Source organism: Hesperophylax consimilis, chromosome 27 (assembly GCF_061612785.1).
Source record: "Hesperophylax consimilis isolate HC1 chromosome 27, BYU_Hcon_1.0, whole genome shotgun sequence".
NCBI classification, from domain to species: domain Eukaryota; kingdom Metazoa; phylum Arthropoda; class Insecta; order Trichoptera; family Limnephilidae; genus Hesperophylax; species Hesperophylax consimilis.
In genome coordinates, this window is record NC_142862.1 from 10,340,755 (window position 1) to 10,353,405 (window position 12,651).

Below are 12,651 nucleotides of genomic sequence, written 5' to 3' on the forward strand. Positions count from 1 at the left end.
CTTTATTCGATGTATGTACTAAACTTGCATAATTACACTTTTAAAAGTGACAGAAAAAAAAAAAGTTAAATATATTATTGGTAGGTATCAGCTTCACAGACGGACTCACTCACATAGGAAATTATGTTGTAAAATACTACCAACTAAGCCATCTATTCCAGGCAGATCTCCAGCCTTCACCCACGTGAACGCCACCCTCTCAGGCCTGGAGACGGTGCGTTCTTCAGGATCCGCAGCCCAGCTTCTGACTATGGAGTTTGATCGGCACCAGGACCTGCACTCGTCGGTGTGGACGCTGGTCATCAACTCCAACCGAGCCTTCGCATTCTGGATGGACGTCATCTGCTGCGCCTACCTGGCCGCGGTCACCTACAGCTTCTTGCTGTTTACTAACGAAGGTGGGTTACCCTGTAAATCGGTGCTCTAAAACTTTTTTACACGGCATACCGAAGTTGTACTCAAAATTATGCAGCACACCAACATTACCAGAGTATATAAAAAGTGTATTCCAAATTCTCATTGGAATGGTTTATTATTTATTTGTGGTAAAAACCTTTATTTTGGTCAATCCGTCTAAGTATAAATTATCACAAAGATCTGTAATGTATCTCCATATTTGGTTAAAAATCTGCCAAAATGAAACACAGTGGAACCTCGCTTAGTGAGCATAATTCGTCCTATAATCTGATTTGTAACTGACCATGCTGAAATAAAAATAATAACGTTCGTAACAGATCTGGAAAGAAATCATTCCTATGTTCTTAATGCAATTAATGATAAGCTCAAAAATTACCTTGAAAGTAACACATTCTTGCGAACTCTCGAAAGAAACCATTCGTTTGTTCTGAATGCAACAATTAATGTTTTATAAAATTTTCAGAATCGCATTACTGCGGGTTTCGGTAGAGAAATCAGTCCTGTGTTGAATGCAATTATTGATTCAGAAATCGTCTAAATAATCACTTTCTTGCAAACTTTTGAAGAGAAACCATTCCCATGTTCTAAATGCACATTATTGAGAGGTGCTCTTGAGGTTCCTCTGTATGTAGTTTATTTTTTTTTTTATTTTAGATATTGAGATTATCTGCATTGCTCCTGTAAGCCCACTGTGCTATTTTCCATTTTTGGACTTATTCTTTTGACAGTAGCTCAATCCTTTTAATGAAGCACGACTGCGTGTTTGAGCACTCCCGTTTCCGCTGGCTCTTCAGATATGACATTTACACCATGGATTCATTAGTGTTTCTCCATCCTCTTCACAGTTCCTACAGCTGTTGGTGTTTTCTACTCCTCATAGCTGCATAGGTGTGTGTGTGGTGTTGCAGTGCCCTGTTAATAATCCCCCAGTCAGTTTCTACACATATTTTCAGCATTTGTCTGTTCTTTCAATTGTCAATTGAACAAAAATACATTGACATTTCTCCGGCTATCAAAAACCTTGCAACATATTGCTCCATTCAGAAGATAGTAACCACTTTGAGTACCGATTAACATTTACGGGTCAAATAGTGCTAATGAGATTTGATAAAATACAATATTAATTTGTACAGCTTTCGTAGGGAACAATTTTTGCAATCGTTATCTCATGTAACTGTAATTCATAGTTAATATTTTATTTATATTTCTAGATACGTTTGGTGGCAAAGTGGGTTTGGCTATAACCCAAGTCATGGGCTTGGTTGGAATGTGTCAGTGGGGAATGAGACAAACAGCAGAAGTAGAAAACCAAATGACTTCGGTAAGCCATTTTCAGTTTTGCTGATTCAAAGTGTTTAATTAGAAAAAAAAAAATTATTGCATTATCATTTAATGTGGTTTTTTGATTTTAGGTTGAACGTATCAATGAATACTCAAATTTACCGTCCGAACCTGATCTAGAAACGGATAAAGCGGAATTCTCTCGGAAACACCCCGGAGTGGATTTGGAAAAATGGCCTAAAGATGGTAAAATCTTATTCATTTTTCCTATTACATTGCGCTGTCCTAGTTCTTGTATGTTCAATAGACCTTTTTTTGCAAAACTGAGTTATGAATGCCAATATGTTCATTAGCCTATTGCGCATTAATGAAGCTCAAAAAAACCATATTTTTTTGGTTTTAAGTGACATTTTAAGCATTTTTCGAGTGCCAATATCCACACACGGAATAATTTCAGATTTTCGTTTAAGAATCGCTAATATTGTCTTCAATAATTAAATATTACAATTTGAGGTTTTACTCACTAAAAAAATATAAAAAACAATAACAGGACATCTTGTCTTTTCAATTGAAACGAAAATTTCTATTGCAAAACTTCATGACTCAAGGTGGAAATGATAATGAGAATTTTAAAAAGTTGCATTGACCTAAAATTTTAGACAGAAATTTGTGCAAATTTATTGACACTAGAGCTTTTGATTCAAGTGTTTTCACCCTTATTTTGCTAGATACATATCAGTTTGATGATGTTGAATGATTGATGAACAGTGAAACAAAACGATATTATTATTGACATCTATTCATTGTCTATCCGTCAAATAATTGTTTTTTTACAGGTGGTGTTGAAATTGAAAATTTGTTCCTCAAATACGACAAAGGTAGCGATGCAAAGGCTGTTCTGATAGATATTAGCCTCAAAGTGGAAAGTGGTGAAAAAGTTGGAATTGTAGGAAGAACTGGTGCTGGGAAGAGCTCCATCATTGCAGCACTGTACAGGTGACTTGATTTTGCTATTGTAAATTACTGTCACTTGACACAGGTAACTTTGTAGTTAGTGGATATTAACCCCTAGTGTGCCGAAATATCCACTGTGTATTTGCAAGCCTCGATTTTATGGTATTTTGAACCTTAAAAAATGCTCCTAGCATACTAAAATATAAGTTATTCGCTTGACAAGGTATCTTAATATTATTCTCTAGCTTGTCGTTTTGTCACTTGCAAATATGTTTACTTTATCTGTGAAAAGCGCATTGTAAAATTACATGTCAAAATGTCATAATTCCGATTTTCAAGAGCGGGTTTTGCATCTCCACCACTCATTGTAATTATTTCCAGGTTAACTGAGACCGAGGGTACGGTGAGACTATCCGGAGTGGACACTAAAGACGTGGGTCTCCACGAGCTGAGGTCCGGAATGAGCATCATTCCACAGGAGCCCGTGCTATTCAGCGGCAGTCTCCGAGATAACCTGGATCCCTGGGCCCGCCACTCTGACCAGGAGCTGTGGGACGCATTGGGCGAGGTAATATTCCTTTATACTGCACTCAACCACCTGAATGTCTGTGCAGAAAATACTAAAAAATACTCCCAATTGTCGACTGAGAATTAACAGAACTGCGTGAAAATTACCTTGATTAGTTTTGCTCAAATATCGGAATGAGAACTACGTTTTTATGTTTTGTGGTTACCAGATAATATATCTTATTATTAATCTATTTTTCACGATCATTTCGTTATCCCCAGAATAGATAACTTATAAAAAAATAAAAAATTAACAGAAACTCCCATTTGGGTGACAACTGTCAAAAAAAATTATTTACTACCTTGGAAATATTTTCATTTTTGCAATACCGTTTTACCTAGATAATTTTTTACATTCATAGACAAACTATTTCGTAACCTGTCTTAGAGACTACATTAATGAAATAAACAGTATAATATAATGTGTCATTAGCGCAAGTGATTTTGATTGTGTCCTCTGCACAGTTTTCAAAGCGTAAAGGTTAAAATCGCATTGGGAAAAATTCCAGCATGCTGGATTTTCTTAGTATCATCCATTTAATCTTAAGAGAGTGAGTTTTTGAGAGAAAAAGTGTTGAAAAGAGTGAGATTGTATTATAAAAAATTCAAACATTGTTCAAAAAATATTTACATAATATTAAAATAACCGAATCAATCAGATATTAATAATCATAAAAATAAATATTAATTATTAGGAGGATTCTTACAAACACCGCAGCACGGTGTACGTCCATACTCATTTACGCATATTTTTTTAAGGACGCACATGGTGCGGCCATCCTCACCTAAAGATTATCTCCCTCTCTTCTTCCTCTTCTTCTTCTAGTGCCCCCTCATATCGGAGGTTGGCTATCATTAGGGCAATCTTTTCCCTGCAGCCCGGAGCGAATTAGTGTAACTGCACTCATGTTGCAATGTCTTACTCCACCACATCTTCCATTTCCCTACGATTGTCTGTTGGGTTATCTTGTATTTGTCACCCCTCAAAATGTGACCAAGATATTGGAGTTTCTTATTTCCATTCAATTCAGAATCTCTACATTAGTCTCCAACCTGTCCAGGTCATTTTGAATATGCGCAATCCATAATTCAAATTTCTTCCCTCTAACAGTATGAGATATGTACTGTGTGTTGTAGTTTCAGGTGGAGACGAAAGGCATGGCGGTATTTTAAGGATACACCAATCAATCACATTCCAAAGCCTTCCAACTTCTTCCTTATCTAACACAACTGTAGGTTGCATCACCGTAATTGGGGCAGAGAAAGGCGTTCTATCCTCTCTCTGTTCTAGGGAGACATAGACCCAACCAAAACACAAAGTAATCGTAAGATTTTGGCACTTACATTTTTGATGATTCTCTTTTCCAGCAGGGCCCACATCGGTAATTTCCAATATGTCGTAATGGAATGCGTTTCACGGCGGTATCTCTAATCACGTGTAGAGATGACGGAAGTTGATTGAAGACTCATTTAAAACATTTATTACAATGACATTTCATCACTGCACAAACGGCGAACATCACTCGCGATGATTACTATGTTTCACAGTGTTTTACAGCGGTTATAATTTCGGTAAATATCTCTCAGATGGAGGTTGATCGCTTACTTCTTAGATGCGTTCGGTTGCACCGTCTTTTGTGCCAATCAAACACGGACACAAATGGTGTGTCCTGGCTCTATGGTTGGTCGGGCCGAATCAAGCTAATAATGTGATGCAGCCATATATAACAAGAGTCGTCACAGAACAAATATATTTATTATAATTCCAGGTGGAGATGAAGGGCATGGTGTCCGAGCTGGCCGGCGGGCTCAGCTCGCGGGTGTCAGACGGGGGCGCCAACCTGTCGGTGGGGCAGAGGCAGCTGCTGTGCCTGGCCAGGGCGTCCCTGAGGGGGGCCAAGATACTGCTCATGGATGAGGCCACCGCCAACGTTGACCATGAGTAAGTTATTAAACATACATATTGCCGAATAAAATATTTCTCTCAAGCTACCCGTTGAAATGCACTGATTCATGTTTTGTTGGGTTCTATGACAAAATCTAAATTAACCTAACCTATTATTTTCTCTTTTATCCAGTTAGACATTGTTTTGTTCACATATACCCAAGATGGCGGTACATCAAATTAATTTTTCTAGCAAATTTTTTTTAATTAATAGTGAGTTTTAAATATGCTTAACTACCCTTCTCTTTTTGTTTCTAAGAACCTCGATATGTCCATCTCTTTCTTACTGAAATCATTAAATTTTGTAGGACGGACCAGCTGATCCAGAAGACTATCAGAAGGAAGTTTGCAGACAGAACTGTCATCACCATCGCCCATCGGCTGCACACCGTCATGGATTCTGATAAGGTCGTCGTCATGGACAGGTACGCTAGAAAAAATGCTGTTTAAAACATTATTAAATCTAAACTAAGAATCAAACCCAGAGTCTCTGTCTTACCGGGACAAACATGGATAGAAATCAACAAAAATCCTTTGCTGCGAATGTGAAAAATTTTCTACAATTAAGGATGAAAAAAAAAAAAATTATTATTTTGAGCGGATGATTGAAAACTTTAACGAAAGACTAAACCCTTTTACGAAACTGAACAGAAACCGTTAAATATTCTATTTAATCAAGACAGTGGGCCATACTAAAGTTCTAGCGGGCCACGTGTTGCTCATCAATGCGATAAATGAAGTAATGTGTGATTTTACATAACCCTTAACCTAACCGTTCTGTTACATGCGTCACTTTTGAGTAAGAGGAAGAGGTTATAATGAAACTAATAGCACAAAGCCTTTTTTACAATAATTTCTTAAAATAACAAGGTTTCATCTGATACAGCAATGTTATGCTATAATGGGCTCTGTGGAAAGCTTCTCTACGAGTTTACTATGGCGTAACATTGCCGCATCAGATAGAACTTTATTATTCCAAGCAGTCAACAAAGTAACTGTTTCATTTAATAACAATCACAAAGTTAACTAACTAAATTAGATATTTTATTCATTTATCTTTTTCCAGTGGAAAAGTGGTGGAAGTAGGTCACCCCTTTGAGTTGCTGAACTGGGAGTCTCCGTCGGAGGTGTCCTCGCGGCCCATAGTCCGCCGCACCTCTTCGGAGGAGGATCACTTCTCTCTGTCGGAGCCGGACATCGAGGAGTTGCTGTCCAGCGCCGTGGGGCGGGGCGGCAAGGGAATGTTCCGCTCCCTCGTCATGCAGGCCGGCCAGAACACGTTTGGGGTACTTTATGCAGTAGCTCAGGAGGTAATGTATTAAGATGTACTCATTTACTTGCCCTGAAGCATGTGTGAAAAGAATTACGAATGATCAAGGCTGTAAATGTACTAAATTAATTTAAGAATTGTAATCTTTAGTGACTTTGACAGGTGAAACAGACCTGTTGTATTGAAATTTGACAATTATTAATTTTAAAAAGTGATAAAACTCTTAAAATGGTTCTTAATTTATTTACTTATTTGATATTACAGAAACAAACAGTACATGAGTGCGTGTGTATGAACGTGTGAGTGAGTGAAAGGGTGTGTATTAATGTGTGAGTGTGTGTGTGAGTATATGTATGCGCGCATTGAACCGGTTATTTTATTGAAATGATGCCACATTTGAATTTGGGCAGTTAATCCCAAAAAATGTCAATGTTTGAGTTTAGACAAATATTATTATATTAGTATGAAGAGCTCGGTTAATTGTCGAATTAGATGCTGAATTTGTTTTGTAATTAAGCGTGTGGCATAGCACTGTGTGTCACTAAATACAATTTGCATAATACAACCGTGCAGGACTACATTTAGATATATTTTTCATTTAAAACCTTTATTTTTTATTACAATAACATACACATGTAAGCTACGGAACCTTCCCATACTAAAATTATTGTCACAATTTATGTAACAGACAAAACTTCACTAAGTCCTCCATCACAACACAAGCAACATTTTCGGCTTTCTGTGGTGGTAGTAGGAGATTTTCAAACATTGTTGGGTTATTCGTAACCCGGGAATGTTTGTCTTTCTTTTTAAAAAAAAAAAAAATAAAATAAAATAAAAAATAAGCTCACTGAAAAGTCTGACTGCCAGACACATCTGTCAAATCAGCCACTAACCTATTTTCATTAACTCCGCAGATTCTCTAAGTTTTTCTTACACTGTCTTTCTGATAATTCTCAATTTTCTTAATCATAATTTTCTTTTTTTTTTCAGAGTTACAATAGAAAACATCACTCGGGCACAAACAAATAAAGGTACCTATCGTATTATGTAGTTATAGTTTTATAAAATGACTTAAATCTCACAATGTATCCAATATTTTCTTACATGTACTTTATGAATAGGTATTATTATTGTTCATACTGTACTGTGGTTACTAACTATTTTTAATAATTTATGCTAGATGAGGTAGCAAGCAATCAATAAAAATAATTTCCCCCATTCAAACGTTTAACCTCTGCAAATGAATGGTAAATCTTTCTTAGGTTAATTTAGGAACTTGAATTGTGAATTCTTTTAACTTGAAAAGGGAGTTCATATTTATATATTTAATATAAAGTAAAAAATATGTTTTGTTGATTGATAGAAGAAGATTCTTACGAATTTTGGGCCAAAAGAAATTGACTGATGGTAAGTCGATTGATTGCTTTGAATATTAGTTGATTGATTTGAATATTCATCGATTGATTTGAATGTTAATTGGTTGTTTTGAATAACAAATGATTGTTTTAAATGTCAATTGATTGATTTGAATGTCAATTGATTATTTGAATGTCCATTGATTTGAACGTCAATTGATTTGAATGTCAATTAATTTGAATGTCAATTGATTTGAATATCAATTGATTTGAATTTCAATTGATTTGAATGTTAATTGATTTGAAAGTCAATTGATTTGAATGTCAATTGATTTTATCATTTCATTGGTTTTAATATTAATTTGATAGATTTGAACATTCCTTGATGAATTTGAATATTGCAGGTCAATAAATTGAATTGTCAATTATTAATTGCTCGTAATTTCAATTGGTTGTAGTGTTAATTGATTGAACTGTCAATTATTGCTTGAAATGTTAATTATTCAATTGAAATGTCAATTATTGATTGAAATGTAAATTAATTAAATATCATTAGAGACAGATCCTGGGTTCCATTCCCAGTTGCAATTGTTACCTTTTATTTTCTTTGTCTTGTTCTGTTTCATGTTTTGTTTAGAATTATAAGTATTATCTTCTTCTTCAATGATTAAATATGATGATTACTTGTGTTTGACATCACAACTTCCAATAAAATTATAATTAATCACATATTCCTAGCAAACAGGGTTCATTCAACACCATTCTGCAGAGAAAATTATAATTAATCACTACATAGTAGTAGTAATCACTTTTGTAAGTATTATAATTTATATTATGACCTAACTGTTTTACCCAGTGATGCTATGTTATTGTATAAATATATTGCATTATAAGTTTTTTTAGTATGTATTCAAATTTATTCTGTTGCACATTTTTACTCACAGTGACAACATAAAAAAAAAAATATATATATATAATCAATTTTCCTCATGTTCATTAATGAATGTGTACAACTTAATTAACTGTTACAAATTCACTGTAAGTAACTTCATTATTTATATGATATTGTGCTTTACCTGTGAAAAAGACTTGTACGTTTTATATTATGTATATTTTTTCAATTGATGACATGTGCATTTTTTTTTATGCACAAAATTAGAAAGTATTGTATTCATTTTACAATATTTTTAAAATATATAAACTTACTTCTTTATTCTGAACCTTTTGTAAATGTGCAAATGCTCTACCAATGGAACCAGCCATTCATTCGATCAACCTGTCAAATTTGGTTGCAAATGAGGGGTATAAAAGAAAAACTGCAACTATCCACACTTTGTTCATTTTTACCTAATGATTGATTAGTAATCTATCTCACTCTCTACACCATACAATCTTCAAACTAAAGCAAAACATTCAAAAACTACTTTTAAGATGGTTGTCAAACACAAAACTGCATCTCTTCCACTTTTGGTGTGGTTCAAAAGTGCTACTCATGAGCCAGAAAACATATAAGTACTTTGCAAATCCAATATGGCCACCATGCTAGTTGAAGTGAAAAAATCACCACTGTAACAAACGTTCAGGTTTCAAAAACGCCACTAAGTTAAGTTGAACTGCTAAAACCTCCACTATTTAAATTTATTTGTTTTTAGAGCTTCTGCTCTTAATTACTGTGTCAATCAATTGATTTGTCAACTGCTATTGTCACTTGATTGATTCAAACACATATATCAATTGAATCGTGGAGTTGTAAAGGAATGCAGGCATTCTTTCTAATAATTCATGAATAGTTTCTGATTTGAATACATATATTATGTTGTTTCTACAAATCTGAAAATTATTGATTTGTATCTAAAACATGCATAGGCTTGCAATTTAAAAAAACAGCTAACCAAAAAAGTTTAAGAGAAATATGTAAATCATTTTTGCATTGGTTGATAGTGGCAGTTTTGCTTTTATACCCCTCAAATATAACAATCACTGTCTTCATTATGTTTTTCTCGCTGTCAATGGATAAAAAAGAATTTGTTGTTATGATTACGGTTATAATTAGGTAGGTACTTTATTTACAGTTTCTTTAAAAAAATTTCATCTTTAACTACCTTAACCCATTCCGTCCGAGCAGCTCCAATTTATCTCCGCTATCTTACATGGTCTTGCATCCAAGCGGCGTTAATTTATCGTCCCTCAAAAGCTTGTTAAAAAAAAGGGATTATTTAATTAATTGAATTATTATAAATTCAAAATTATTTACTAAATGTATATTGAATAAATATAATAAAAAAGTTGGGACATTTTAACTGCATCAATAAATTCAGGACAAGTTTGCACAAAAATTAATTCATTTGCTGTGGTCAGTTTCAGTCAAAATAACTTTGGATGGGGTCTGTTAAAAACCTTCTCTAACAATGATTTGCTATTGAATAGTATGTTTATTTCGTCTTCCCATTTGTTGGTATGTTGTCAAGACTACTTATGAACGGAATGCAGGCATTCTTTCTAATAATTCATGATTAGTTTTCTCTCAATGTTTATTGCAGAGTGTTGTACCAATTAATTTTCTGTTTAAGTTAATGTATCAATTGATTGATATGTCAACTGCTATTGTCACTTGATTGATTCAAACACATACATTTATCAATTGAGTCGTGTAGTTGTAAAGGAATGCAGGCATTCTTTCTAATAATTCATGAATAGTTTTCACTCAACGTATATTGCAGAATGCTGTACCAATTACTTGTCAATATTGATCTGTTTAAAGTACTGTGTCAATCAATTGCTATTGTCAATTGATTGATTCGAATACATATATCAATTGAGTCGTAGAGTTGTAAAGGAATGCAGGCATTCTTTCTAATAATTCATGAATAGTTTTCTATGTCAATTGATGATTGATGCCTCAACTGTTATTGTCAATTGGCTGATTTGAATATGTATATTACGTCAATTGATTGAAATGTCACTGTTATTGACAATTGATTTCACAGATCAACTTTTGTTGTCAATTGATTGAAGTATTAATTGTTTGGAGTGTCATATGTTTCATTTCTGAATTACTTGATTATTGACTGATAGAAATGTTTATATTTTGAAATGTCAATTAATGATTGAAATGACAAATAGTGATTGAAACGTAATTTGATTAAAACTATTAATGTTAGAAACGTCAATTAACTAGGTTTGATATACTATTTAAAACAATGAAACATTGTGGAGGGGCATTCATTTCATTTTAATTTTGACACCTTTTCTGCGAAGTCAGTTGTAATTTGTAATACATATATATTTATATTTGTTTATAATATTCCATATTACTTTACTTGGTTTTTTATTTTCATCATTTGTATATATATAATATTTTTATGTATTTTGTAAATATTTTAAAGAGCGCACATTTGAATGTATTAATGGACATTGATAGGGGTTCTCATTGATTCAAAATAGTTTCAATATAAAATCTACCTGCAGTCCCCTCTTACCTCGCAGTAGTCCTATGATACAGTACACCACTACACACGCAATAATCTCTTTTAAATTGTTCTACTGTGCTTCTTTTCGCTTTCTGTGAAATATATATATGTTGCTTATTAAGTTAAGATATTATACAATAAATAAATAAATAATCTACTTAATTATTATACGCATCAACTTAACTAGGTACATATAATTTAGACAATTTTACAAAAAATGTTAGTTAATTTTTTAGCCAAAATTTGTTGTAATTTTTACATATTATGTACTTAATCTAAAAATATTTAAAATAAACTTGGCGACAAAGACATTATACAAAGGAGGCCATTATTATTGTAACTATGTAGATTGAAAGCTGATCATAATTTGATCAAAAGCGTTTGGCGGTGACCATTTGAATGTAAAAAATTAAAAATGTGGTTGATCGTAGATTTGTTCATCCTCTAAAGAATTCGTTAATTTCTTTTATATAATATATTAACGTAAATCTGTAATTTAAATGCTCTCAAATTTAATCTTGCCAACAAATTAATGTCGATAGAATTTTGCCTCTTTATCTTTACGTAATATTTTAATATGAAGTTGTTTTAAAACTAATTATAATATTCGTGAAACTTTTATAATATCCTCAACTGATTGATTCAATCCAAGTCTGCAAACATGAGATTCTTTTGAGAATGATTTATGCATTCTAAATACATACCCACTTATATTTAGTATAATTTAATATTTGAAGGGTTTGTCTCTATGTGTAGAAGTAATATAGATACAGCAAAATATAATTGGATAATTTGTATTGTCAAATATATGACCAAATGTGAAATTAAACTGGGTACAATTTGCCTTTTGGAATAACCAATCTTTAAAAATAATTATCATAGAATGTTTTCATAATGTCTTTTTTTTAATGATTTTTTAAAAATAATACCACTTATCTCTTTACAACTGAGATGACACGATAGCATTTTTGGTAATGGAACCGGTATCAATTGAATGTGTGAGAGTTGCTTAAGGTTCCTTCACGAGCGCGTTTTTCAAGCAGGGAGTCGTCCATCTCTAGGGGATCGTAATTACGAGCTTTACGGAGCTAGTTGCAAAGGGTTATGTGACGTTTTTTTACAAAATCTTTGCTTTGGTCACTTATGTGGTAATTTTCCTTCTCTTGTGTGTATTTATATATGTGTATATAGGACGACCTCCGTGGCGGTAAATTCTTTGACTCCCGAACCGATAGGTCATGGGCTTAAAATCCATTTAAAATTTTAGTTAAAAATCAAATGGCTAGTGATCAGATATTAATTGCCGGCAACCTCTCACTTTTCTCTTTTCTATCTCCCTTCCCTTCCACTTTCTTCTGCATTCTCCTCACGGCATTAAGTTGAGGATTC

At 33.4% G+C, this 12,651-nt stretch overlaps 1 protein-coding gene across 2 annotated transcripts in view; it reads left to right on the forward strand.

The window, feature by feature from the left end:
• Positions 1-7,985, forward strand: part of LOC149410563 (ATP-binding cassette sub-family C member 4-like) — an 81,801-nt gene extending 73,816 nt beyond the window's left edge. For both annotated transcript variants that reach the window (XM_089648396.1, XM_089648398.1), the window contains exons 16-24: positions 162-398; positions 1,629-1,738; positions 1,830-1,944; positions 2,535-2,694; positions 3,034-3,220; positions 4,989-5,161; positions 5,473-5,589; positions 6,231-6,474; positions 7,428-7,985. In XM_089648396.1, the coding sequence (XP_089504522.1) occupies positions 162-398; positions 1,629-1,738; positions 1,830-1,944; positions 2,535-2,694; positions 3,034-3,220; positions 4,989-5,161; positions 5,473-5,589; positions 6,231-6,474; positions 7,428-7,466 (1,382 nt within the window). In that variant the 3' untranslated portion in view covers positions 7,467-7,985. The remainder of the gene's footprint in view (positions 1-161; positions 399-1,628; positions 1,739-1,829; positions 1,945-2,534; positions 2,695-3,033; positions 3,221-4,988; positions 5,162-5,472; positions 5,590-6,230; positions 6,475-7,427) is intronic.
• Positions 7,986-12,651: the final 4,666 nt, after the last annotated feature.